Below are 24,638 nucleotides of genomic sequence, written 5' to 3' on the forward strand. Positions count from 1 at the left end.
CATGTGTTTAAGGCACAAAAAACCCTGAACTCGTCCGACACAGAGGCCTCAGCGCGTCTCATTATTTGTTCTGAATCACGTCTTAAACTTCCTCACACACACACACACACACACACACACACTTCAGTCATAATTAACGTCCTCTACACGTCCTCTTATTGGTCCAAACTAATTCTGCAGCGTGATGAGTGTCAAAGTATACGAGTGCTTTAATGCTTTTTATAGCAGGAGCGATAATTAATGCAAGTGCCATCTTTAGTCGTCGTCTAGAAGGTGAACCTGCGAGCCTCGCCGTGGCCGACCTTGTCCAGGTTTGGGTTGCAGGCGAACTGGATCATGGGCGGAGGTCCACACATGAGGACCAGGGTGTCCTCGCCGGGAGGAGGGAGGTGTTCCCGCACCATGTCCTCGCCGATGAAGCCCTGACTGTACTCCCAATCTGAAACGTGAGAGACAGGGATTTACAGTGACGCTGCAGTGACACCTGCCGGTGAACACTGGGAAATACCAAAAGTAGGAGTTTGGACTTTTTTAAGGTTTAAATCAGTGTTTCCCAACCCTGGTCCTCAGGGAACACTGCCCTGCCATGTTTTAGATGTTGCCCTGTTTTTCCAAATAATTTAATGTTAACTTTTGTCATTCAATTTTTAAAAAAAGAAAACATTTTCAATTTCTTTTTACTTTTTTTAAATTAATGTTTCAACATTTGTCAAAAAAAATTTATGTTTAAACTTTTGTCATTAAAAGAAATGTTAGATTTAAAAAAAGTTTCCCAAAAAATGAATGTTTCAACTTTTGACTTTTAAAAAAAATAAAGTTTCAAACTTTTGTCCAACAAAATTTAAAAAAATTTAATGTTTCAACGTTTGTCTAAAAAATTTAATGTTTTATGTTTTAACTTTCGTCATTAAAAGAAATGTTAGATTTAAAAAGTTTCCCAAAAAATGAATGTTTCAACTTTTGACTTTTAAAAAAAAATAAAGTTTCAACTTTTGTCCAACAAAATTTTAAAAAATTTAATGTTTCAACGTTTGTCAAAAAAATTTAATGTTTTATGTTTTAACTTTTGTCATTAAAAGAAATGTTAGATTTAAAAAACGTTTCCCAAAAAATGAATGTTTCAACTTTTGACTTTTAAAAAAAATAGTTTCAACTTTTGTCCAACAAAATTTTAAAAAATTTAATGTTTCAACGTTTGTCTAAAAATGTTTATGTTTTATGTTTTAACTTTTGTCATTAAAAGAAAATGTTAGATTTAAAAAAAGTTTCCCAAAAAATGAATGTTTCAACTTTTGTCCAACAAAATTTTAAAAAATTTAATGTTTCAACGTTTGTCTAAAAAATGTAATGTTTTATGTTTTAACTTTTGTCATTAAAAGAAATTTTAGATTTAAAAATAGTTTCCCAAAAAATGAATGTTTCAACTTTTGACTTTTAAAAAAAATAAAGTTTCAACTTTTGTCCAACAAAATTTTAAAAAATTTAATGTTTCAACGTTTGTCAAAAAAATTTAATGTTTTATGTTTTAACTTTTGTCATTAAAAGAAATGTTAGATTTAAAAAAAGTTTCCCAAAAAATTAATGTTTCAACTTTTGACTTTTAAAAAAAATAAAGTTTCAACTTTTGTCCAACAAAATTTTAAAAAATTTAATGTTTCAACGTTTGTCTAAAAAATGTAATGTTTTATGTTTTAACTTTTGTCATTAAAAGAAAATGTTAGATTTAAAAAAAGTTTCCCAAAAAATGAATGTTTCAACTTTTGACAATTAAAAAAAAAAATTTAATGTTTCAACTTTTGTTGTTTTGTTGAATGTTGTTCAAAAATTTAATGTTTCATCTGAATCAGGTGTTTTTGGAGCAGGGCAGTGTTCCCCGAGGGTCGGGGTTGGGAAACTGGTTTAAATGACTAGATAATGCCCAAAGTGTAGAACAGCACCCTCTGGTGGGTTATGCCAGGTACTGCACATTGCCACTTGTGTTGGACAGCAGTTTGTGGACAGTCTTACCCTCAGGAGCTCTGTCCAGGGTGAACCACAGCTTGAAGCGGTCAGGGTGGTTGACCTGAATCTCCTCCAGCTCTGGTCGCAGCAGGATGTCCTTCTCCGTCTGCGGGCGAGGACGCGGACATGAAGACAAATATTGAGCGAAGGAGTTTCCTGGCTGCGTGTTATGAACGTGTGAGTTTAGAGTGGAGTGAAAGTCACCTGGTTGGCAAAGAGCAGGTGACAAACGGTCTGGTCCTGAGGATCCTTCATCACTGCTGTGATGAGCTGCAGCATGGGTGTGATTCCTGAGTGACAGAAACACTTGTGAGGTTACGTGAGGTGTTCAAAAAAACGACAAAAGTGTCAAAACTGTTTCTAAACAAACGGATGAGACGTCACCTGTGCCTCCAGCAATCATCCCCACATGTTTGGCTGTCTTTGTCTCAGCTGGAGACTTTTTATCAGCCTGAATAGCAAAAGTTCCTGAAGAAGAAAAAGAATAAATGAATCACAGATTAACCTTGTTTTTAATCAAAGACAAAAAATGATATTCAAATATTTAATGTATATCGGGAGTGAGACAAATTTCTTTTTTTAAGAAATTGTCAAATTTTGTACGACATATTATAGTATGACCTTTTTGTCAAGTTTTGGACCCAAAAAAGTTTTTCTAAAAAATTGTCAAATTTTAGACGACATGGTATAGTATGACCTTTTTTCAAGTTTTGGACCCAAAAATTTTTTTCAAAAAATTATCCAATTTTGGACGACATAGTATAGTATGACATTTTTGTCACGTTTTGGCCCAAATTTTTTTTTTCACAGAAATTGTCTGATTTTAGACGAAATAGTGTAGTATGACATTGAGGTCGACGACATAGTATAGTATGACATTTTTGTCAAATTTTGGACCAAAAAAATGTTTTTAAAAAAGTTGTCAGATTTTGGACGACATAGTATAGTATGACGTACTACATAGTATAGTATGACGTACTACATAGTATAGTATGACGTTTTTGTCAAGTTTTTGACCAAATTTTTTTTCTCTCCTTTTTTTTTTTTTTACTTCTTTGTCAAACCTTAAATCATAATTTTTAAAAAGCTTTAGAAAAACTTCTCACTATATAAAGTAGTTTTAAGCATAATAAAACTCTCTTGAAGATTATAGTAAATACTTTATTATCAGTTGATCCAGTTGAAAACATTAACTGTCAACAGCAGTGGAAACGTTAACGACAATGTTCGCAGGTGAAATTTCACAATATAGAACATGAATGTAAAGTGCCCGTGTGTGTTTGTGAGGTTTGTTGTTAAACTGAAGCAGGAATCATGTCAAACAGTAAAGTGCAGTGTTTTTGTCAAATTTTGGACCAAATTTCTTTTTCAAAAAATGGTCACATTTTGGAGACATAGAAAAGTATGTCGTTTTTGTCAAATTTTGGATCAATTTATTTTTTTCAAAAAATGGCCACATTTTGGATGACAGTATAGTATAATGTACTACATAGTATAGTATGACGTTTTTGTCAAGTTTTGGACCAAATTTTTTATTTTTTAAATGGTCACATTTTGGTTGACATAGTATAGTTTAACGTACTACATAGTATAGTATGACGTTTTTGTCAAGTTTTGGACCAAAAAAATGTTTTTCAAATAATGTGTCCGATTTTGGACGACATAGTATATTATGTCGTTTTTGTCAAATTTTGGACCAATTTTTTTTTTTTTTTAAATGGTCACATTTTGGAGACATAGTATAGTATGACATACTACATAGTATAGTATGACGTTTTTGTCAAGTTTTGGACCAAAAAAACGTTTTTCAAAAAAATTGTCAGATTTTGGACGACATAGTATAGTATGTCGTTTTTGTAAAATTTTGGACCAAATTTTTTTTCTCCAAAAATGGTCACATTTTGGAGACATAGTATAGTATGACTTACTGCATAGTATAGTATCACGTTTTTGTCAAGTTTTGGACCAAAAAAACGTTTTTCAAAAAAATTGTCAGATTTTGGACGACATAGTATAGTATGTCGTTTTTGTCAAATTTTGGACCAAATTTTTTTTCTCCAAAAATGGTCACATTTTGGAGACATAGTATAGTATGAGGTACTGCATAGTATAGTATCACGTTTTTGTCAAGTTTTGGACCAAAAAAACGTTTTTCAAAAAAATTGTCAGATTTTGGACGACATAGTATAGTATGTCGTTTTTGTCAAATTTTGGACCAAATTTTTTTTCTCCAAAAATGGTCACATTTTGGAGACATAGTATAGTATGACGTACTGCATAGTATAGTATCACGTTTTTGTCAAGTTTTGGACCAAAAAAACTTTTTTCAAAAAAATTGTCAGATTTCGGACGACATAGTATAGTATGTCGTTTTTGTCAAATTTTGGACCAAATTTTTTTTCTCCAAAAATGGTCACATTTTGGAGACATAGTATAGTATGAGGTACTGCATAGTATAGTATCACGTTTTTGTCAAGTTTTGGACCAAAAAAACGTTTTTCAAAAAAATTGTCAGATTTTGGACGACATAGTATAGTATGTCGTTTTTGTCAAATTTTGGACCAAATTTTTTTTCTCCAAAAATGGTCACATTTTGGAGACATAGTATAGTATGACGTACTGCATAGTATAGTATCACGTTTTTGTCAAGTTTTGGACCAAAAAAACGTTTTTCAAAAAAATTGTCAGATTTTGGACGACATAGTATAGTATGTCGTTTTTGTCAAATTTTGGACCAAATTTTTTTTCTCCAAAAATGGTCACATTTTGGAGACATAGTATAGTATGACGTACTGCATAGTATAGTATCACGTTTTTGTCAAGTTTTGGACCAAAAATCGTTTTTCAAAAAAATTGTCAGATTTTGGACGACATAGTATAGTATGTCGTTTTTGTCAAATTTTGGACCAAATTTTTTTTCTCCAAAAATGGTCACATTTTGGAGACATAGTATAGTATGACGTACTGCATAGTATAGTATCACGTTTTTGTCAAGTTTTGGACCAAAAAATCGTTTTTCAAAAAAATTGTCAGATTTTGGACGACATAGTATAGTATGTCGTTTTTGTCAAATTTTGGACCAAATTTTTTTTCTCCAAAAATGGTCACATTTTGGAGACATAGTATAGTATGACGTACTGCATAGTATAGTATCACGTTTTTGTCAAGTTTTGGACCAAAAAAACGTTTTTCAAAAAAATTGTCAGATTTTGGACGACATAGTATAGTATGTCGTTTTTGTCAAATTTTGGACCAAATTTTTTTTCTCCAAAAATGGTCACATTTTGGAGACATAGTATAGTATGACGTACTGCATAGTATAGTATCACGTTTTTGTCAAGTTTTGGACCAAAAAAACGTTTTTCAAAAAAATTGTCAGATTTTGGACGACATAGTATAGTATGTCGTTTTTGTCAAATTTTGGACCAAATTTTTTTTCTCCAAAAATGGTCACATTTTGGAGACATAGTATAGTATGAGGTACTGCATAGTATAGTATCACGTTTTTGTCAAGTTTTGGACCAAAAAAACGTTTTTCAAAAAAATTGTCAGATTTTGGACGACATAGTATAGTATGTCGTTTTTGTCAAATTTTGGACCAAATTTTTTTTCTCCAAAAATGGTCACATTTTGGAGACATAGTATAGTATGACGTACTGCATAGTATAGTATCACGTTTTTGTCAAGTTTTGGACCAAAAAAACTTTTTTCAAAAAAATTGTCAGATTTCGGACGACATAGTATAGTATGTCGTTTTTGTCAAATTTTGGACCAAATTTTTTTTCTCCAAAAATGGTCACATTTTGGAGACATAGTATAGTATGACGTACTGCATAGTATAGTATCACGTTTTTGTCAAGTTTTGGACCAAAAAAACGTTTTTCAAAAAAATTGTCAGATTTTGGACGACATAGTATAGTATGTCGTTTTTGTCAAATTTTGGACCAAATTTTTTTTCTCCAAAAATGGTCACATTTTGGAGACATAGTATAGTATGACGTACTGCATAGTATAGTATCACGTTTTTGTCAAGTTTTGGACCAAAAAAACGTTTTTCAAAAAAATTGTCAGATTTTGGACGACATAGTATAGTATGTCGTTTTTGTCAAATTTTGGACCAAATTTTTTTTCTCCAAAAATGGTCACATTTTGGAGACATAGTATAGTATGAGGTACTGCATAGTATAGTATCACGTTTTTGTCAAGTTTTGGACCAAAAAAACGTTTTTCAAAAAAATTGTCAGATTTTGGACGACATAGTATAGTATGTCGTTTTTGTCAAATTTTGGACCAAATTTTTTTTCTCCAAAAATGGTCACATTTTGGAGACATAGTATAGTATGACGTACTGCATAGTATAGTATCACGTTTTTGTCAAGTTTTGGACCAAAAAAACTTTTTTCAAAAAAATTGTCAGATTTCGGACGACATAGTATAGTATGTCGTTTTTGTCAAATTTTGGACCAAATTTTTTTTCTCCAAAAATGGTCACATTTTGGAGACATAGTATAGTATGACGTACTGCATAGTATAGTATCACGTTTTTGTCAAGTTTTGGACCAAAAAAACTTTTTTAAAAAAAATTGTCAGATTTCGGACGACATAGTATAGTATGTCGTTTTTGTCAAATTTTGGACCAAATTTTTTTTCTCCAAAAATGGTCACATTTTGGAGACATAGTATAGTATGACGTACTGCATAGTATAGTATCACGTTTTTGTCAAGTTTTGGACCAAAAAAACGTTTTTCAAAAAAATTGTCAGATTTTGGACGACATAGTATAGTATGTCGTTTTTGTCAAATTTTGGACCAAATTTTTTTTCTCCAAAAATGGTCACATTTTGGAGACATAGTATAGTATGACTTACTGCATAGTATAGTATCACGTTTTTGTCAAGTTTTGGACCAAAAAAACGTTTTTCAAAAAAATTGTCAGATTTTGGACGACATAGTATAGTATGTCGTTTTTGTCAAATTTTGGACCAAATTTTTTTTCTCCAAAAATGGTCACATTTTGGAGACATAGTATAGTATGACGTACTGCATAGTATAGTATCACGTTTTTGTCAAGTTTTGGACCAAAAAAACGTTTTTCAAAAAAATTGTCAGATTTTGGACGACATAGTATAGTATGTCGTTTTTGTCAAATTTTGGACCAAATTTTTTTTCTCCAAAAATGGTCACATTTTGGAGACATAGTATAGTATGACGTACTGCATAGTATAGTATCACGTTTTTGTCAAGTTTTGGACCAAAAAAACGTTTTTCAAAAAAATTGTCAGATTTTGGACGACATAGTATAGTATGTCGTTTTTGTCAAATTTTGGACCAAATTTTTTTTCTCCAAAAATGGTCACATTTTGGAGACATAGTATAGTATGACGTACTGCATAGTATAGTATCACGTTTTTGTCAAGTTTTGGACCAAAAAAACTTTTTTCAAAAAAATTGTCAGATTTTGGACGACATAGTATAGTATGTCGTTTTTGTCAAATTTTGGACCAAATTTTTTTTCTCCAAAAATGGTCACATTTTGGAGACATAGTATAGTATGACGTACTGCATAGTATAGTATCACGTTTTTGTCAAGTTTTGGACCAAAAAAACTTTTTTCAAAAAAATTGTCAGATTTCGGACGACATAGTATAGTATGTCGTTTTTGTCAAATTTTGGACCAAATTTTTTTTCTCCAAAAATGGTCACATTTTGGAGACATAGTATAGTATGAGGTACTGCATAGTATAGTATCACGTTTTTGTCAAGTTTTGGACCAAAAAAACGTTTTTCAAAAAAATTGTCAGATTTTGGACGACATAGTATAGTATGTCGTTTTTGTCAAATTTTGGACCAAATTTTTTTTCTCCAAAAATGGTCACATTTTGGAGACATAGTATAGTATGACGTACTGCATAGTATAGTATCACGTTTTTGTCAAGTTTTGGACCAAAAAAACGTTTTTCAAAAAAATTGTCAGATTTTGGACGACATAGTATAGTATGTCGTTTTTGTCAAATTTTGGACCAAATTTTTTTTCTCCAAAAATGGTCACATTTTGGAGACATAGTATAGTATGACGTACTGCATAGTATAGTATCACGTTTTTGTCAAGTTTTGGACCAAAAAAACGTTTTTCAAAAAAATTGTCAGATTTTGGACGACATAGTATAGTATGTCGTTTTTGTCAAATTTTGGACCAAATTTTTTTTCTCCAAAAATGGTCACATTTTGGAGACATAGTATAGTATGACGTACTGCATAGTATAGTATCACGTTTTTGTCAAGTTTTGGACCAAAAAAACGTTTTTCAAAAAAATTGTCAAATTTTGGACCAAATTTTTTTTCTCCAAAAATGGTCACATTTTGGAGACATAGTATAGTATGACGTACTGCATAGTATAGTATCACGTTTTTGTCAAGTTTTGGACCAAAAAAACGTTTTTCAAAAAAATTGTCAGATTTTGGACGACATAGTATAGTATGTCGTTTTTGTCAAATTTTGGACCAAATTTTTTTTCTCCAAAAATGGTCACATTTTGGAGACATAGTATAGTATGACGTACTGCATAGTATAGTATCACGTTTTTGTCAAGTTTTGGACCAAAAAAACGTTTTTCAAAAAAATTGTCAGATTTTGGACGACATAGTATAGTATGTCGTTTTTGTCAAATTTTGGACCAAATTTTTTTTCTCCAAAAATGGTCACATTTTGGAGACATAGTATAGTATGACGTACTGCATAGTATAGTATCACGTTTTTGTCAAGTTTTGGACCAAAAAATCGTTTTTCAAAAAAATTGTCAGATTTTGGACGACATAGTATAGTACGTCGTTTTTGTCAAATTTTGGACCAAATTTTTTTTCTCCAAAAATGGTCACATTTTGGAGACATAGTATAGTATGACGTACTGCATAGTATAGTATCACGTTTTTGTCAAGTTTTGGACCAAAAAAACGTTTTTCAAAAAAATTGTCAGATTTTGGACGACATAGTATAGTATGTCGTTTTTGTCAAATTTTGGACCAAATTTTTTTTCTCCAAAAATGGTCACATTTTGGAGACATAGTATAGTATGACGTACTGCATAGTATAGTATCACGTTTTTGTCAAGTTTTGGACCAAAAAAACGTTTTTCAAAAAAATTGTCAGATTTTGGACGACATAGTATAGTATGTCGTTTTTGTCAAATTTTGGACCAAATTTTTTTTCTCCAAAAATGGTCACATTTTGGAGACATAGTATAGTATGACGTACTGCATAGTATAGTATCACGTTTTTGTCAAGTTTTGGACCAAAAAAACGTTTTTCAAAAAAATTGTCAGATTTTGGACGACATAGTATAGTATGTCGTTTTTGTCAAATTTTGGACCAAATTTTTTTTCTCCAAAAATGGTCACATTTTGGAGACATAGTATAGTATGACGTACTGCATAGTATAGTATCACGTTTTTGTCAAGTTTTGGACCAAAAAAACGTTTTTCAAAAAAATTGTCAGATTTTGGACGACATAGTATAGTATGTCGTTTTTGTCAAATTTTGGACCAAATTTTTTTTCTCCAAAAATGGTCACATTTTGGAGACATAGTATAGTATGACGTACTGCATAGTATAGTATCACGTTTTTGTCAAGTTTTGGACCAAAAAATCGTTTTTCAAAAAAATTGTCAGATTTTGGACGACATAGTATAGTATGTCGTTTTTGTCAAATTTTGGACCAAATTTTTTTTCTCCAAAAATGGTCACATTTTGGAGACATAGTATAGTATGACGTACTGCATAGTATAGTATCACGTTTTTGTCAAGTTTTGGACCAAAAAAACGTTTTTCAAAAAAATTGTCAGATTTTGGACGACATAGTATAGTATGTCGTTTTTGTCAAATTTTGGACCAAATTTTTTTTCTCCAAAAATGGTCACATTTTGGAGACATAGTATAGTATGACGTACTGCATAGTATAGTATCACGTTTTTGTCAAGTTTTGGACCAAAAAAACGTTTTTCAAAAAAATTGTCAAATTTTGGACCAAATTTTTTTTCTCCAAAAATGGTCACATTTTGGAGACATAGTATAGTATGACGTACTGCATAGTATAGTATCACGTTTTTGTCAAGTTTTGGACCAAAAAATCGTTTTTCAAAAAAATTGTCAGATTTTGGACGACATAGTATAGTACGTCGTTTTTGTCAAATTTTGGACCAAATTTTTTTTCTCCAAAAATGGTCACATTTTGGAGACATAGTATAGTATGACGTACTGCATAGTATAGTATCACGTTTTTGTCAAGTTTTGGACCAAAAAAACGTTTTTCAAAAAAATTGTCAGATTTTGGACGACATAGTATAGTATGTCGTTTTTGTCAAATTTTGGACCAAATTTTTTTTCTCCAAAAATGGTCACATTTTGGAGACATAGTATAGTATGACGTACTGCATAGTATAGTATCACGTTTTTGTCAAGTTTTGGACCAAAAAAACGTTTTTCAAAAAAATTGTCAGATTTTGGACGACATAGTATAGTATGTCGTTTTTGTCAAATTTTGGACCAAATTTTTTTTCTCCAAAAATGGTCACATTTTGGAGACATAGTATAGTATGACGTACTGCATAGTATAGTATCACGTTTTTGTCAAGTTTTGGACCAAAAAAACGTTTTTCAAAAAAATTGTCAGATTTTGGACGACATAGTATAGTATGTCGTTTTTGTCAAATTTTGGACCAAATTTTTTTTCTCCAAAAATGGTCACATTTTGGAGACATAGTATAGTATGACGTACTGCATAGTATAGTATCACGTTTTTGTCAAGTTTTGGACCAAAAAAACGTTTTTCAAAAAAATTGTCAGATTTTGGACGACATAGTATAGTATGTCGTTTTTGTCAAATTTTGGACCAAATTTTTTTTCTCCAAAAATGGTCACATTTTGGAGACATAGTATAGTATGACGTACTGCATAGTATAGTATCACGTTTTTGTCAAGTTTTGGACCAAAAAATCGTTTTTCAAAAAAATTGTCAGATTTTGGACGACATAGTATAGTATGTCGTTTTTGTCAAATTTTGGACCAAATTTTTTTTCTCCAAAAATGGTCACATTTTGGAGACATAGTATAGTATGAGGTACTGCATAGTATAGTATCACGTTTTTGTCAAGTTTTGGACCAAAAAAACGTTTTTCAAAAAAATTGTCAGATTTTGGACGACATAGTATAGTATGTCGTTTTTGTCAAATTTTGGACCAAATTTTTTTTCTCCAAAAATGGTCACATTTTGGAGACATAGTATAGTATGACGTACTGCATAGTATAGTATCACGTTTTTGTCAAGTTTTGGACCAAAAAAACGTTTTTCAAAAAAATTGTCAGATTTCGGACGACATAGTATAGTATGTCGTTTTTGTCAAATTTTGGACCAAATTTTTTTTCTCCAAAAATGGTCACATTTTGGAGACATAGTATAGTATGACGTACTGCATAGTATAGTATCACGTTTTTGTCAAGTTTTGGACCAAAAAAACTTTTCAAAAAAATTGTCAGATTTTGGACGACATAGTATAGTATGTCGTTTTTGTCAAATTTTGGACCAAATTTTTTTTCTCCAAAAATGGTCACATTTTGGAGACATAGTATAGTATGACGTACTGCATAGTATAGTATCACGTTTTTGTCAAGTTTTGGACCATAAAAACGTTTTTCAAAAAAATTGTCAGATTTTGGACGACATAGTATAGTATGTCGTTTTTGTCAAATTTTGGACCAAATTTTTTTTCTCCAAAAATGGTCACATTTTGGAGACATAGTATAGTATGACGTACTGCATAGTATAGTATCACGTTTTTGTCAAGTTTTGGACCAAAAAAACGTTTTTCAAAAAAATTGTCAGATTTTGGACGACATAGTATAGTATGTCGTTTTTGTCAAATTTTGGACCAAATTTTTTTTCTCCAAAAATGGTCACATTTTGGAGACATAGTATAGTATGACGTACTGCATAGTATAGTATCACGTTTTTGTCAAGTTTTGGACCAAAAAAACGTTTTTCAAAAAAATTGTCAGATTTTGGACGACATAGTATAGTATGTCGTTTTTGTCAAATTTTGGACCAAATTTTTTTTCTCCAAAAATGGTCACATTTTGGAGACATAGTATAGTATGACGTACTGCATAGTATAGTATCACGTTTTTGTCAAGTTTTGGACCAAAAAAACGTTTTTCAAAAAAATTGTCAGATTTTGGACGACATAGTATAGTATGTCGTTTTTGTCAAATTTTGGACCAAATTTTTTTTCTCCAAAAATGGTCACATTTTGGAGACATAGTATAGTATGACGTACTGCATAGTATAGTATCACGTTTTTGTCAAGTTTTGGACCAAAAAAACGTTTTTCAAAAAAATTGTCAAATTTTGGACCAAATTTTTTTTCTCCAAAAATGGTCACATTTTGGAGACATAGTATAGTATGACGTACTGCATAGTATAGTATCACGTTTTTGTCAAGTTTTGGACCAAAAAAACGTTTTTCAAAAAAATTGTCAGATTTTGGACGACATAGTATAGTATGTCGTTTTTGTCAAATTTTGGACCAAATTTTTTTTCTCCAAAAATGGTCACATTTTGGAGACATAGTATAGTATGACGTACTGCATAGTATAGTATCACGTTTTTGTCAAGTTTTGGACCAAAAAAACGTTTTTCAAAAAAATTGTCAGATTTTGGACGACATAGTATAGTATGTCGTTTTTGTCAAATTTTGGACCAAATTTTTTTTCTCCAAAAATGGTCACATTTAGGAGACATAGTATAGTATGACGTTTTTGTCAAGTCTTGGACCCAATTTTTTTTTCAAGAACTTTTGGACGACATCGTATAGTATGATGTTATTGTCAAATGTTTTGTTTTTTTTAAACTTACTTCCTTACTTTCGTCAAAAAATTTACAAAAATAATTTTTTTTTTTACTTCTTTGTCAAACCTTAAATCATAATTTTTAAAAAGCTTTAGAAAAACTTCTCACTATATAAAGTAGTTTTAAGCATAATAAAACTCTCTTGAAGATTAAAGTAAATACTTTATTATCAGTTGATCCAGTTGAAAAAATTAACTGTCAACAGCAGTGGAAACGTTAACGACAATGTTCGCAGGTGCAATTTCACAATATAGAACATGAATGTAAAGTGCCCGTGTGTGTTTGTGTGTGTGAGGTTTGTTGTTAAACTGAAGCAGGAATCATGTCAAACAGTAAAGTGCAGTGTTTTTGTCAAATTTTGGACCAAATTTCTTTTTCAAAAAATGGTCACATTTTGGAGACATAGTATAGTATAACGTAATACATAGTATAGTATGACGTTTTTGTCAAATTTTGGACCAAAAAAATTGTCAGATTTTGGACGACATAGTATAGTATGTCGTTTTTGTCAAATTTTGGATACATTTTTTTTTTCAAAAAATGGTCACATTTTGGATGACAGTATAGTATAATGTACTACATAGTATAGTATGACGTTTTTGTCAATTTTTGGACCAAAAAAATGTTTTTTTTTTTAAATGGTCACATTTTGGTTGACATAGTATATTTTAACCTACTACATAGTATAGTGTGACGTTTTTGTCAAGTTTTGGACCAAAAAAATGTTTTTCAAATAATGTGTCCGATTTTGGACGACAGTATAGTATGTTGTTTTTGTCAAATTTTGGACCAAATTTTTTTTCTCCAAAAATGGTCACATTTTGGAGACATAGTATAGTATGACGTTTTTGTCAAGTTTTGGACCAAAAAAACGTTTTTCAAAAAAATTGTCAGATTTTGGAGACATAGTATAGTATGTCGTTTTTGTCAAGTTTTGGACCAAATTTTTTTTTCAAAAAAATTGTCAGATTCTGGACGAAATAGTGTAGCATGACATTGAGGTCGACGACATAGTATAGTATGACGTTTTGGTCACATTTTGGGCAAAAAAAAAAAAATTCAAAAAAAGTATCCAATTTTGGACGACATAGTATGACGTTTTTGTCATATTTTGGAGGACAAAGTATAGTATGTCGTTTTTGTCAAATTTTGGACCCAAAAAGTTTTTTCCAAAAATTTTGGACGACATAGTAGTATGACGTTTTTTGTCATATTTTGGACGACATTGTAAAATAAAACACTACAGTATTTTATGATTTTCTTGCTCTCACCTTTGCCTTTGTAAACCAAGAGACCACTCGGTCCTCTGAAGTCAATGGTGTCATTGATCCTCAGACTCTCCAGGTACTGACTCATCTTTCCACCCTCAGGGAATTTCGGGTTCACACCTTTGAAGTAAACCTGTAAAAGACAAGAAACAAAGAAAAAAAATGTTTAAACTGTGTGTGTTTAAACACTGTAAAAATGTTCTTCAAAAGATCCTGTACCTTTATCACCAGGTCCACGTAGCCCTTGTCGTCATCGCTCGACACGGGTGTATACGGACGCACAACCAGTTTACCGTCAATTTTAACAGACAGATAGATGTGTTGCCCTGGAAACAAAAACAATTCCATTTTATTTTGTATAAATATGTTGCATTGTGGTCTGCCCTGTGGTTTAAAAATGTGCTTCACAAATAAATAAAAATGGATTGAATAATCAATTAATCTTTATTTTCTCTATTAACTGAGAACTTGTTTGTTCCATAAAATGTCAGAAAGTGTAGTAAAATATTGATCGGCTTCTCAAATGTCTTGTTTTGTCCACAGATCACATTTAAAAAAAACACTCGAATGATTATCAGAATAGTTGAATAGTTAGTCGAGTAATTGTTTGACTGAATGGTAATGCAAAAGCTTGGCGTTAATGATTGGAGTGAGCTCACACATACTGACCGATAGGCAGACCGAGGACGTGCTCAGGTGACGGCAGAGCAAAGCGGAACTTCCTTGTGTCGTGGCTGACGATCTGAACAGGGAACAAAGACATTTTAAAGAAAAGTCTAACTTAAATATAATGAGAAAATGAAGTCAGTTTAGCATGTCGTCCAAAATGTGGTCAAAAAGTCATAGTTTAGTATGTCGTCCAAAATGAGACAACAAAGTCAAGTTTAGTACGTTGTCCAAAATGAGACAAAAAAGTCATACTTTAGTATGTCGTCCAAAATGAGACAAAAGTCATACTTTAGTATGTCGTCCAAAATGAGACAAAAAAGTCATACTTTAGTATGTCGTCCAAAAATGAGACCAAAAAGTAATCGGCCAAAATGAGACAAAAGTCATAGTTAAGTATGTCATCCAAAAATGAGACAAAAGTCATAGTTGAGTATGTTGTCCAAAATGAGACAAAAAAGTCACAGTATAGTATATTGTCCAAAAATGAGACAAAAAAGTCATACTTTAGTTTATCGTCCAAAATGAGACAAAAGTCATACTTTAGTATGTCGTCCAAAATTAGACCAAAAAGTCATACTTTAGTATGTCGTCCAAAATGAGACAAAAAAGTCATACTTTAGTATGTCGTCCAAAATGAGACAAAAAAGTCATACTTAAGTATGTCGTCCTAGTGAGACAAAAAAGTCATACTTTAGTATGTCGTCCAAAATGAGACAAAAAAGTCATACTTTAGTATGTCGTCCAAAAATGAGACCAAAAAGTAATCGTCCAAAATGAGACAAAAGTCATAGTTAAGTATGTCATCCAAAAATGAGACAAAAGTCATAGTTGAGTATGTTGTCCAAAATGAGACAAAAAAGTCACAGTATAGTATATTGTCCAAAAATGAGACAAAAAAGTCATACTTTAGTATGTCGTCCAAAATGAGACAAAAAAGTCATAGTTTAGTTTATCGTCCAAAATGAGACAAAAGTCATACTTTAGTATGTCGTCGAAAATTAGACCAAAAAGTCATACTTTAGTATGTCGTCCAAAATGAGACAAAAAAGTCATACTTTAGTATGTCGTCCAAAATGAGACAAAAAAGTCATACTTTAGTATGTCGTCCTAGTGAGACAAAAAAGTCATACTTTAGTATGTCGTCCAAAATTAGACCAAAAAGTCATACTTTAGTATGTCGTCCAAAATTAGACCAAAATGTCATACTTTAGTATGTCGTCCAAAATGAGACAAAAAAAAAAATCAGTTTAGTATGTCATCCAAAATGAGACAAAAGTCATACTTTAGTATGTCGTCCAAATGAGACAAAGTAAATGTCCAAAATGAGAAAAAAAAAAAGTCATTGTTTAGTATGTCGTCCAAATGAGACAAAAAGTTATCGTCCAAAATTAGACAAAAAAGTCATACTTTAGCATGTCGTCCAAAATGAGACAAAAAGTTATCGTCCAAAATGAGACAAAAAAGTCATACTTTAGTATGTCGTCCAAAATGAGACAAAAAAGTCATACTTTAGTATGTCGTCCAAAATTAGACAAAAAAGTCATACTTTAGCATGTCGTCCAAAATGAGACAAAAAAGTCATACTTTAGTATGTCGTCCAAAATGAGACAAAAAAGTCATACTTTAGTATGTCGTCCAAAATGAGACAAAAAAGTCATACTTTAGTATGTCGTCCAAAATGAGACAAAAAAGTCATACTTTAGTATGTCGTCCAAAATGAGACAAAAAAGTCATACTTTAGTATGTCGTCCTAGTGAGACAAAAAAGTCATACTTTAGTATGTCGTCCAAAATGAGACAAAAAAGTCATACTTTAGTATGTCGTCCAAAATTAGACCAAAAAGTCATACATTAGTATGTCGTCCAAAATTAAACCAAAATGTCATACTTTAGTATGTCGTCCAAAATTAGACAAAAAAGTCATACTTTAGCATGTCGTCCAAAATGAGACAAAAAGTTATCGTCCAAAAATGAGACAAAAAAGTCATACTTTAGCATGTCTTCCAAAATGAGACAAAAAAGCCATACTTTAGTATGTCGTCCAAAATGAGACAAAAAAGTCATACTTTAGTATGTCGTCCAAAATGAGACAAAAAAGTCATACTTTAGTATGTCGGCCTAATGACACAAAAAGTAATCGTCCAAAATTGCTACAAAAAAAATCATAGTTTAGTATGTTGTCCAAAATGAGACAAAAAAGTCAGTTTAGTATGTCGTCCAAAATGAGACAAAAGTCATAGTTTAGTATGTCGTCCTAATGAGACAAAAAGTTATCGTCCAATAATGAGACAAAAAAGTCATACTTTTTAGTATGTCGTCCAAAATGAGACAAAAAAGTCATACTTTAGTATGTCGTCCAAAAATGAGACAAAAAAGTAATCGTCCAAAAATGAGACAAAAAAGTCATACTTTAGTATGTCGTCCAAAATGAGACAAAAAAGTCATACTTTAGTATGTCGTCCAAAATGAGACAAAAAAGTCATACTTTAGTATGTCGTCCTAGTGAGACAAAAAAGTCATACTTTAGTATGTCGTCCAAAATGAGACAAAAAAGTCATACTTTAGTATGTCGTCCTAGTGAGACAAAAAAGTCATACTTTAGTATGTCGTCCAAAATGAGACAAAAAAGTCATACTTTGGTATGTCGTCCAAAATTAGACCAAAAAGTCATAGTTTAGTATGTCGTCCAAAATGAGACAAAAAAAAATCATAGTTTAGTATGTCATCCAAAATGAGACAAAAGTCATACTTTAGTATGTCGTCCAAATGAGACAGTAAATGTCCAAAATGAGAAAGAAAAAAAGTCATAGTTTAGTATGTCGTCCAAATGAGACAAAAAGTTATCGTCCAAAATTAGACAAAAAAGTCATACTTTAGCATGTCGTCCAAAATGAGACAAAAAGTTATCGTCCAAAATTAGACAAAAAAGTCATACTTTAGCATGTCGTCCAAAATGAGACAAAAAAGTCATACTTTAGTATGTCGTCCAAAATGAGACAAAAAAGTCATACTTTAGTATGTCGTCCAAAATGAGACAAAAAAGTCATACTTTAGTATGTCGTCCAAAATGAGACAAAAAAGTCATACTTTAGTATGTCGTCCAAAATGAGACAAAAAAGTCATACTTTAGTATGTCGGCCTAATGACACAAAAAGTAATCGTCCAAAAATGCTACAAAAAAAATCATAGTTTAGTATGTCGTCCAAAATGAGACAAAAAAGTCAGTTTAGTATGTCGTCCAAAATGAGACAAAAGTCATAGTTTAGTATGTCGTCCTAATGAGACAAAAAGTTATCGTCCAAAAATGAGACAAAAAAGTCATACTTTAGTATGTCGTCCAAAATGAGACAAAAAAGTCATACTTTAGTATGTCGTCCAAAAATGAGACAAAAAAGTCATACTTTAGTATGTCGTCCAAAAATGAGACAAAAAAGTCATACTTTAGTATGTCGTCCAAAATGAGACAAAAAAGTCATACTTTAGTATGTCGTCCAAAATGAGACAAAAAAGTCATACTTTAGTATGTCGTCCAAAATGAGACAAAAAAAAAATCATAGTTTAGTATGTCATCCAAAATGAGACAAAAGTCATAGTTTAGTATGTCGTCCAAAAATGAGACATAAAAGTCATAGTTTAGAATGTCGTCCAAAAATGAGACAAAAAAGTCATAGTTTAGTATGTCGTCCAAAAATGAGACAAAAGTCATAGTTTAGAATGTCGTCCAAAAATGAGACATAAAAGTCATAGTTTAGAATGTCGTCCTAATGAGACAAAAAGTTATCGTCCAAAAATGAGACAAAAAAGTCATAGTTTAGTATGTCGTCCAAAAATGAGACATAAAAGTCATAGTTTAGAATGTCGTCCTAATGAGACAAAAAGTTATCGTCCAAAAATGAGACAAAAAAGTCATAGTTTAATATGTCGTCCAAAAAGAGACAAAAAGGTAATCGTCCAAAATGAGACAAAAAAGTCATACTTTAGTATGTCGTCCTAGTGAGACAAAAAAGTCATACTTTAGTATGTCGTCCAAAATTAGACCAAAAAGTCATACTTTAGTATGTCGTCCAAAATTAGACCAAAATGTCATAGTTTAGTATGTCGTCCAAAATTAGACCAAAAAGTCATACTTTAGTATGTTGTCCAAAAATGAGACAAAAAAGTCATACTTTAGTATGTCGTCCAAAATTAGACCTAAAAGTCATACTTTAGTATGTCTTCCAAAATTAGACCAAAATGTCATACTTTAGTATGTCGTCCAAAATTAGACCAAAATGTCATACTTTAGTATGTCGTCCAAAATGAGACAAAAAAGTCATACTTTAGTATGTCATCCTAGTGAGACAAAAAAGTCATTCTTTAGTATGTCGTCCAAAATTAGACCAAAAAGTCATACTTTAGTATGTCGTCCAAAATTAGACCAAAAAGTCATACTTTAGTATGTCGTCCAAAATTGAGACAAAAAAGTCATACTTTAGTATGTCGTCCTAGTGAGACAAAAAAGTCATACTTTAGTATGTCGTCCAAAATTAGACCAAAAAGTCATACTTTAGTATGTCGTCCAAAATGAGACAAAAGTCATACTTTAGTATGTCGTCCAAAATTAGACCAAAATGTCATAGTTTAGTATGTCGTCCAAAATTAGACCAAAAAGTCATACTTTAGTATGTTGTCCAAAAATGAGACAAAAAAGTCATACTTTAGTATGTCGTCCAAAATTAGACCAAAAAGTCATACTTTAGTATGTCGTCCAAAATTAGACCAAAATGTCATACTTTAGTATGTCGTCCAAAATTAGACCAAAATGTCATACTTTAGTATGTCGTCCAAAATGAGACAAAAAAAAAATCATAGTTTAGTATGTCGTCCAAAATGAGACAAAAAAGTCATAGTTTAGTATGTCGTCCAAAATGAGACAAAAAAGTCATAGTTTAGTATGTCGTCCAAAAATTAGACAAAAAAGTCATAGTTTAGTATGTCGTCCAAAATTAGACCAAAATGTCATACTTTAGTATGTCGTCCAAAATTAGACCAAAATGTCATACTTTAGTATGTCGTCCAAAATGAGACAAAAAAGTCATACTTTAGTATGTCATCCTAGTGAGACAAAAAAGTCATTCTTTAGTATGTCGTCCAAAATTAGACCAAAAAGTCATACTTTAGTATGTCGTCCAAAATTAGACCAAAAAGTCATACTTTAGTATGTCGTCCAAAATTGAGACAAAAAAGTCATACTTTAGTATGTCGTCCTAGTGAGACAAAAAAGTCATACTTTAGTATGTCGTCCAAAATTAGACCAAAAAGTCATACTTTAGTATGTCGTCCAAAATGAGACAAAAGTCATACTTTAGTATGTCGTCCAAAATTAGACCAAAATGTCATAGTTTAGTATGTCGTCCAAAATTAGACCAAAAAGTCATACTTTAGTATGTTGTCCAAAAATGAGACAAAAAAGTCATACTTTAGTATGTCGTCCAAAATTAGACCAAAAAGTCATACTTTAGTATGTCGTCCAAAATTAGACCAAAATGTCATACTTTAGTATGTCGTCCAAAATTAGACCAAAATGTCATACTTTAGTATGTCGTCCAAAATGAGACAAAAAAAAAATCATAGTTTAGTATGTCGTCCAAAATGAGACAAAAAAGTCATAGTTTAGTATGTCGTCCAAAATGAGACAAAAAAGTCATAGTTTAGTATGTCGTCCAAAAATTAGACAAAAAAGTCATAGTTTAGTATGTCGTCCAAAAATGAGACATAAAAGTCATAGTTTAGAATGTCGTCCTAATGAGACAAAAAGTTATCGTCCAAAAATGAGACAAAAAAGTCATAGTTTAGTATGTCGTCCAAAAATGAGACATAAAAGTCATAGTTTAGAATGTCGTCCTAATGAGACAAAAAGTTATCGTCCAAAAATGAGACAAAAAAGTCATAGTTTAGTATGTCGTCCAAAAATGAGACAAAAAAGTCATAGTTTAGTATGTCGTCCAAAATGAGACAAAAAAGTCATAGTTTAGTATGTCGTCCAAAAATTAGACAAAAAAGTCATAGTTTAGTATGTCGTCCAAAAATGAGACATAAAAGTCATAGTTTAGTATGTCGTCCTAATGAGGCAAAAAGTTATCGTCCAAAAATGAGACAAAAAAGTCATAGTTTAGTATGTCGTCCAAAAATGAGACAAAAAAGTCATATTTTAGTATGTCGTCCAAAAATGAGACATAAAAGTCATAGTTTAGTATGTCGTCCTAATGAGGCAAAAAGTTATCGTCCAAAAATGAGACAAAAAAGTCATAGTTTAATATGTCGTCCAAAAAGAGACAAAAAAGTAATCGTCCAAAATGAGACAAAAAGTCATAGTTTAGTATGTTGTCCAAAAATGAGACAAAAAAGTCATAGTTTAGTATGTCGTCCAAAAATGAGACAAAAAAGTCATAGTTTAGTATGTCGTCCAAAAATGAGACATAAAAGTCATAGTTTAGTATGTCGTCCAAAAATGAGACAAAAAAGTCATAGTTTAGTATGTCGTCCAAAAATGAGACAAAAAAGTCATAGTTTAGTATGTCGTCCAAAAATGAGACATAAAAGTCATAGTTTAGTATGTCGTCCAAAAATGAGACAAAAAAGTCATAGTTTAGTATGTCGTCCAAAAATGAGACAAAAAAGTCATAGTTTAGTATGTCGTCCAAAAATGAGACAAAAAAGTCATAGTTTAGTATGTCGTCCAAAAATGAGACATAAAAGTCATAGTTTAGTATGTCGTCCAAAAATGAGACAAAAAAGTCATAGTTTAGTATGTCGTCCAAAAATGAGACATAAAAGTCATAGTTTAGTATGTCGTCCTAATGAGGCAAAAAGTTATCGTCCAAAAATGAGACAAAAAAGTCATAGTTTAATATGTCGTCCAAAAAGAGACAAAAAAGTAATCGTCCAAAATGAGACAAAAGTCATAGTTTAGTATGTTGTCCAAAAATGAGACAAAAAAGTCACAGTTTAATATGTCGTCCAAAAAGAGAAAAAAAAGTAATCGTCCAAAAATGAGACATAAAAGTCATAGTTTAGTATGTCGTCCAAAAATGAGACATAAAAGTCATAGTTTAGTATGTCGTCCAAAAATGAGACATAAAAGTCATAGTTTAGTATGTCGTCCTAATGAGGCAAAAAGTTATCGTCCAAAAATGAGACAAAAAAGTCATAGTTTAATATGTCGTCCAAAAAGAGACAAAAAAGTAATCGTCCAAAATGAGACAAAAAGTCATAGTTTAGTATGTCGTCCAAAAATGAGACAAAGAAGTCACAGTTTAGTTTGTCGTCCTAATGAGACAAAAAGTAATCTTCCAAAAATGAGACAAAAAAGTCAGTTTTTTTAGCCACTGTCCTGCATGTTTTCGATGTCTCTTTGCTCAAACACACCTGATTCAAAAGCTCGTCAGTGAGCTCTGCTGAAGCCTGAGAACGACCCATTTATTTGGATCAGATGTGTCGGAGCAGGGAAACACCTAAAACATGCAGGACACCCTGGTTTAGTATGTCGTCCAAAATGAGACACTAGACTGGTGTTCTTAAACGCAGCTGGTGCGTTCACGTACCACTGATGCTGTCTGAGTTCATTTTGGCTGTCTTAAACTTTAGAAGTAAGAGGATTAAAAAAAAAAAAAAAAAACTCTGATTTTTTATTTTATTATTATTGTACTTAAGCACAGTAACGAGGTGTTTGTAAACACTGGACAGCATCAGTGGCACGTGAACGCACCAGCAGCTGCGTTTAAGAACCCGGAAAAAAAAAACTGGTGGATAATCTCGTGTAAATAACCCGGGGTGTAAACTGTCTCACCTGTTTGTCTATGAGCCTCAGAGCATATTTAATGCTCGGGTCCTCGAGTGTGATGGCGGCTCTTCTCTTGGAGAAGAGGAGTCTGAAGATGAGGTTGATGATGCTGTCAACTCCGCCCCTGATCAACTGTAAACACAAACGGTCAAGAGTCGAGCTTAGCACCAGCTAAACAACAACAAGCTACTGTGTGTGTGAGATAGTAGTGGGTGTGTGTGCGGCCTCTGCGGGGCGTTGTCCGCGTCTCTTTTCTACCACAGTCATATTTACTTTAATCCACGTCGTGACTCATTGAAAATTCCTGCGGAAACTTGAGGCCACCATACTTTTTTTTCCCAGAGTTTTTCCCCCCACAACGTTAGCATTAACAGTAGCAACGTAACAGAGGACGTTCTATAACGTAAAATAACACAGAGCGCGTGAACTTTTTATGGAAGTTTACTTACGCCAATGATGTAGGACAACATTTTCAGTCCGTGTTCACTGCGGCAGCTTCGTGAATGAGCGTCTAATCCAGCACCAGGTGCGTCAACGCAGCAGCAGCAGCAGCAACTATCACTCGCACTGTGACACAGCTGCTGTACGAGCTGTCATGGAAACAAGCTAGCTGGGGAAACTACGCACTTCCGGTCGCCGTTTTAGAAAATAAAAACACCGGTTTCAGAAACAAGCGCTTACGTTTACAACACAATACATTACTGAGGGAATTCGTTGATTATCGAACTCACTATTAACAGTTTCTTTAATATATATAACTAATTGTTGCTTTTATGATGCGGCTTTGACCGTTTTAAAGTCGGACGCTTTTATACTTCCGCTATGACAACGGCTATTTTTCGCTAACCTGACGGAGAAGTCCCTCTACGTCACGTCCTGTGTGGATTATCAAAATAAAAACTCTTTCTTTTATTCCTTTTTTCTTTTTTTTCGCCCCACAATATACGTTTATTTTTTGTATGTTGATAATTTGTATACGAATCATGTACCAGTTATTTTTGTTTGCTAAGTTGGTTTATATGTTTGTATAATTTATATTTATGTATATACTTATATATGTGCACATATATTTAAATATATATGTATATATACACACATATTTAAAAAAAAGTGTTAATAAATACATAAATAAATCCAAGTGTGACCTATTAATACATAGTATTAACATAATACATAGTATTTCAGTGCCTTACTATACTAAATAATACATTTCAGACATGTTTCCAGGTAAATGTAAACATTCAAGGCACATAATTAAAGTGACCTTGACACCAAAACCGAGGCTCATACAGTGTGTCATTCTCCTCTTTGTCCTCTAGATGGCAGTAGTGATCTTTCCAAACAGCCTGGTGTGGACGATGCAAAGTGTTCAGCAGCAAATGAGAATAAGATGGGTCAAAGTCAGTCTTTGTAAGCTCTCCTGCTTAACTTTACTCACACGTTGTTCTGCATGGAATCTCACGTCCACAGCTAGCGTGTACGACTCCACGTTTGTCCTGCGTCGGGCTAGTCTACGTACATCAAGCTAAGTGGGGCGTGAAACAGTAGGTGGCGTCGTAAGGAACAAATATTGACATAACTCAAGATCTCAAGTAATAGTTTAGGAATAGGAATAGTTTCTCATTATAACGTAATAGTTTCTCGAAATAACGCGATAGTTTCTCTTTATAACGGAATAGTTTCTCGTTATAACGTAATAGTTTCTCGAAATAATGTGGTAGTTTCTCGAAAATAATGTGATAATTTCTCGAAAAACAACGTAATAGTTTCTCGAAATAACGTGGTGATTTCTCGTTCTGACGAGAAAACAATCTTATCTCGAAATAACGTGATACTTTCTCGTTATAACGTAATAGTTGCTCGTTATAACGTGATAGTTTCTCATTATAACGTGATAATTTCTCGTGATAACGTGATAGTTTCTCAAAATAACGTGATAGTTTCTCGTTATAACAAAATACTTTCTCATTATAACGCGATA

General features: G+C 32.1%; 1 protein-coding gene across 1 annotated transcript; it reads right to left on the reverse strand.

Annotated features, from left to right (window-relative positions):
* Positions 1–191: 191 nt before the first annotated feature.
* LOC310941924 (NADH-cytochrome b5 reductase 3-like) lies at positions 192–23,238 on the reverse strand. Its single transcript, XM_083907178.1, has 9 exons — positions 23,107–23,238; positions 22,664–22,789; positions 14,837–14,909; positions 14,387–14,493; positions 14,171–14,300; positions 2,386–2,469; positions 2,206–2,291; positions 2,008–2,107; positions 192–439 (listed from the first exon to the last, which is right to left on the reverse strand). The coding sequence occupies exons 1-9, from the start codon at positions 23,125–23,127 to the stop codon at positions 267–269; spliced, it is 900 nt and encodes a 299-aa protein (XP_083763304.1). The 5' UTR covers positions 23,128–23,238; the 3' UTR covers positions 192–266.
* Positions 23,239–24,638: the final 1,400 nt, after the last annotated feature.

Source organism: Microchirus variegatus, assembly GCF_963457635.1.
Source record: "Microchirus variegatus genome assembly, chromosome: 20".
NCBI lineage: Eukaryota > Metazoa > Chordata > Actinopteri > Pleuronectiformes > Soleidae > Microchirus > Microchirus variegatus.

Bases quoted from the DNA above. Each gene is read 5' to 3' on its own strand.
- LOC310941924 (XM_083907178.1), bottom strand. From the start codon at position 23,127: ATGTTGTCCTACATCATTGGC. The intron at 14,301-14,386 runs GTACAGGATCTT...TGTCTTTTACAG, and splicing joins ACGTGGACCTGGTGATAAAG to GTTTACTTCAAAGGTGTGAA. The intron at 2,292-2,385 runs GTGACGTCTCAT...TCTGTCACTCAG, and splicing joins GATGATTGCTGGAGGCACAG to GAATCACACCCATGCTGCAG.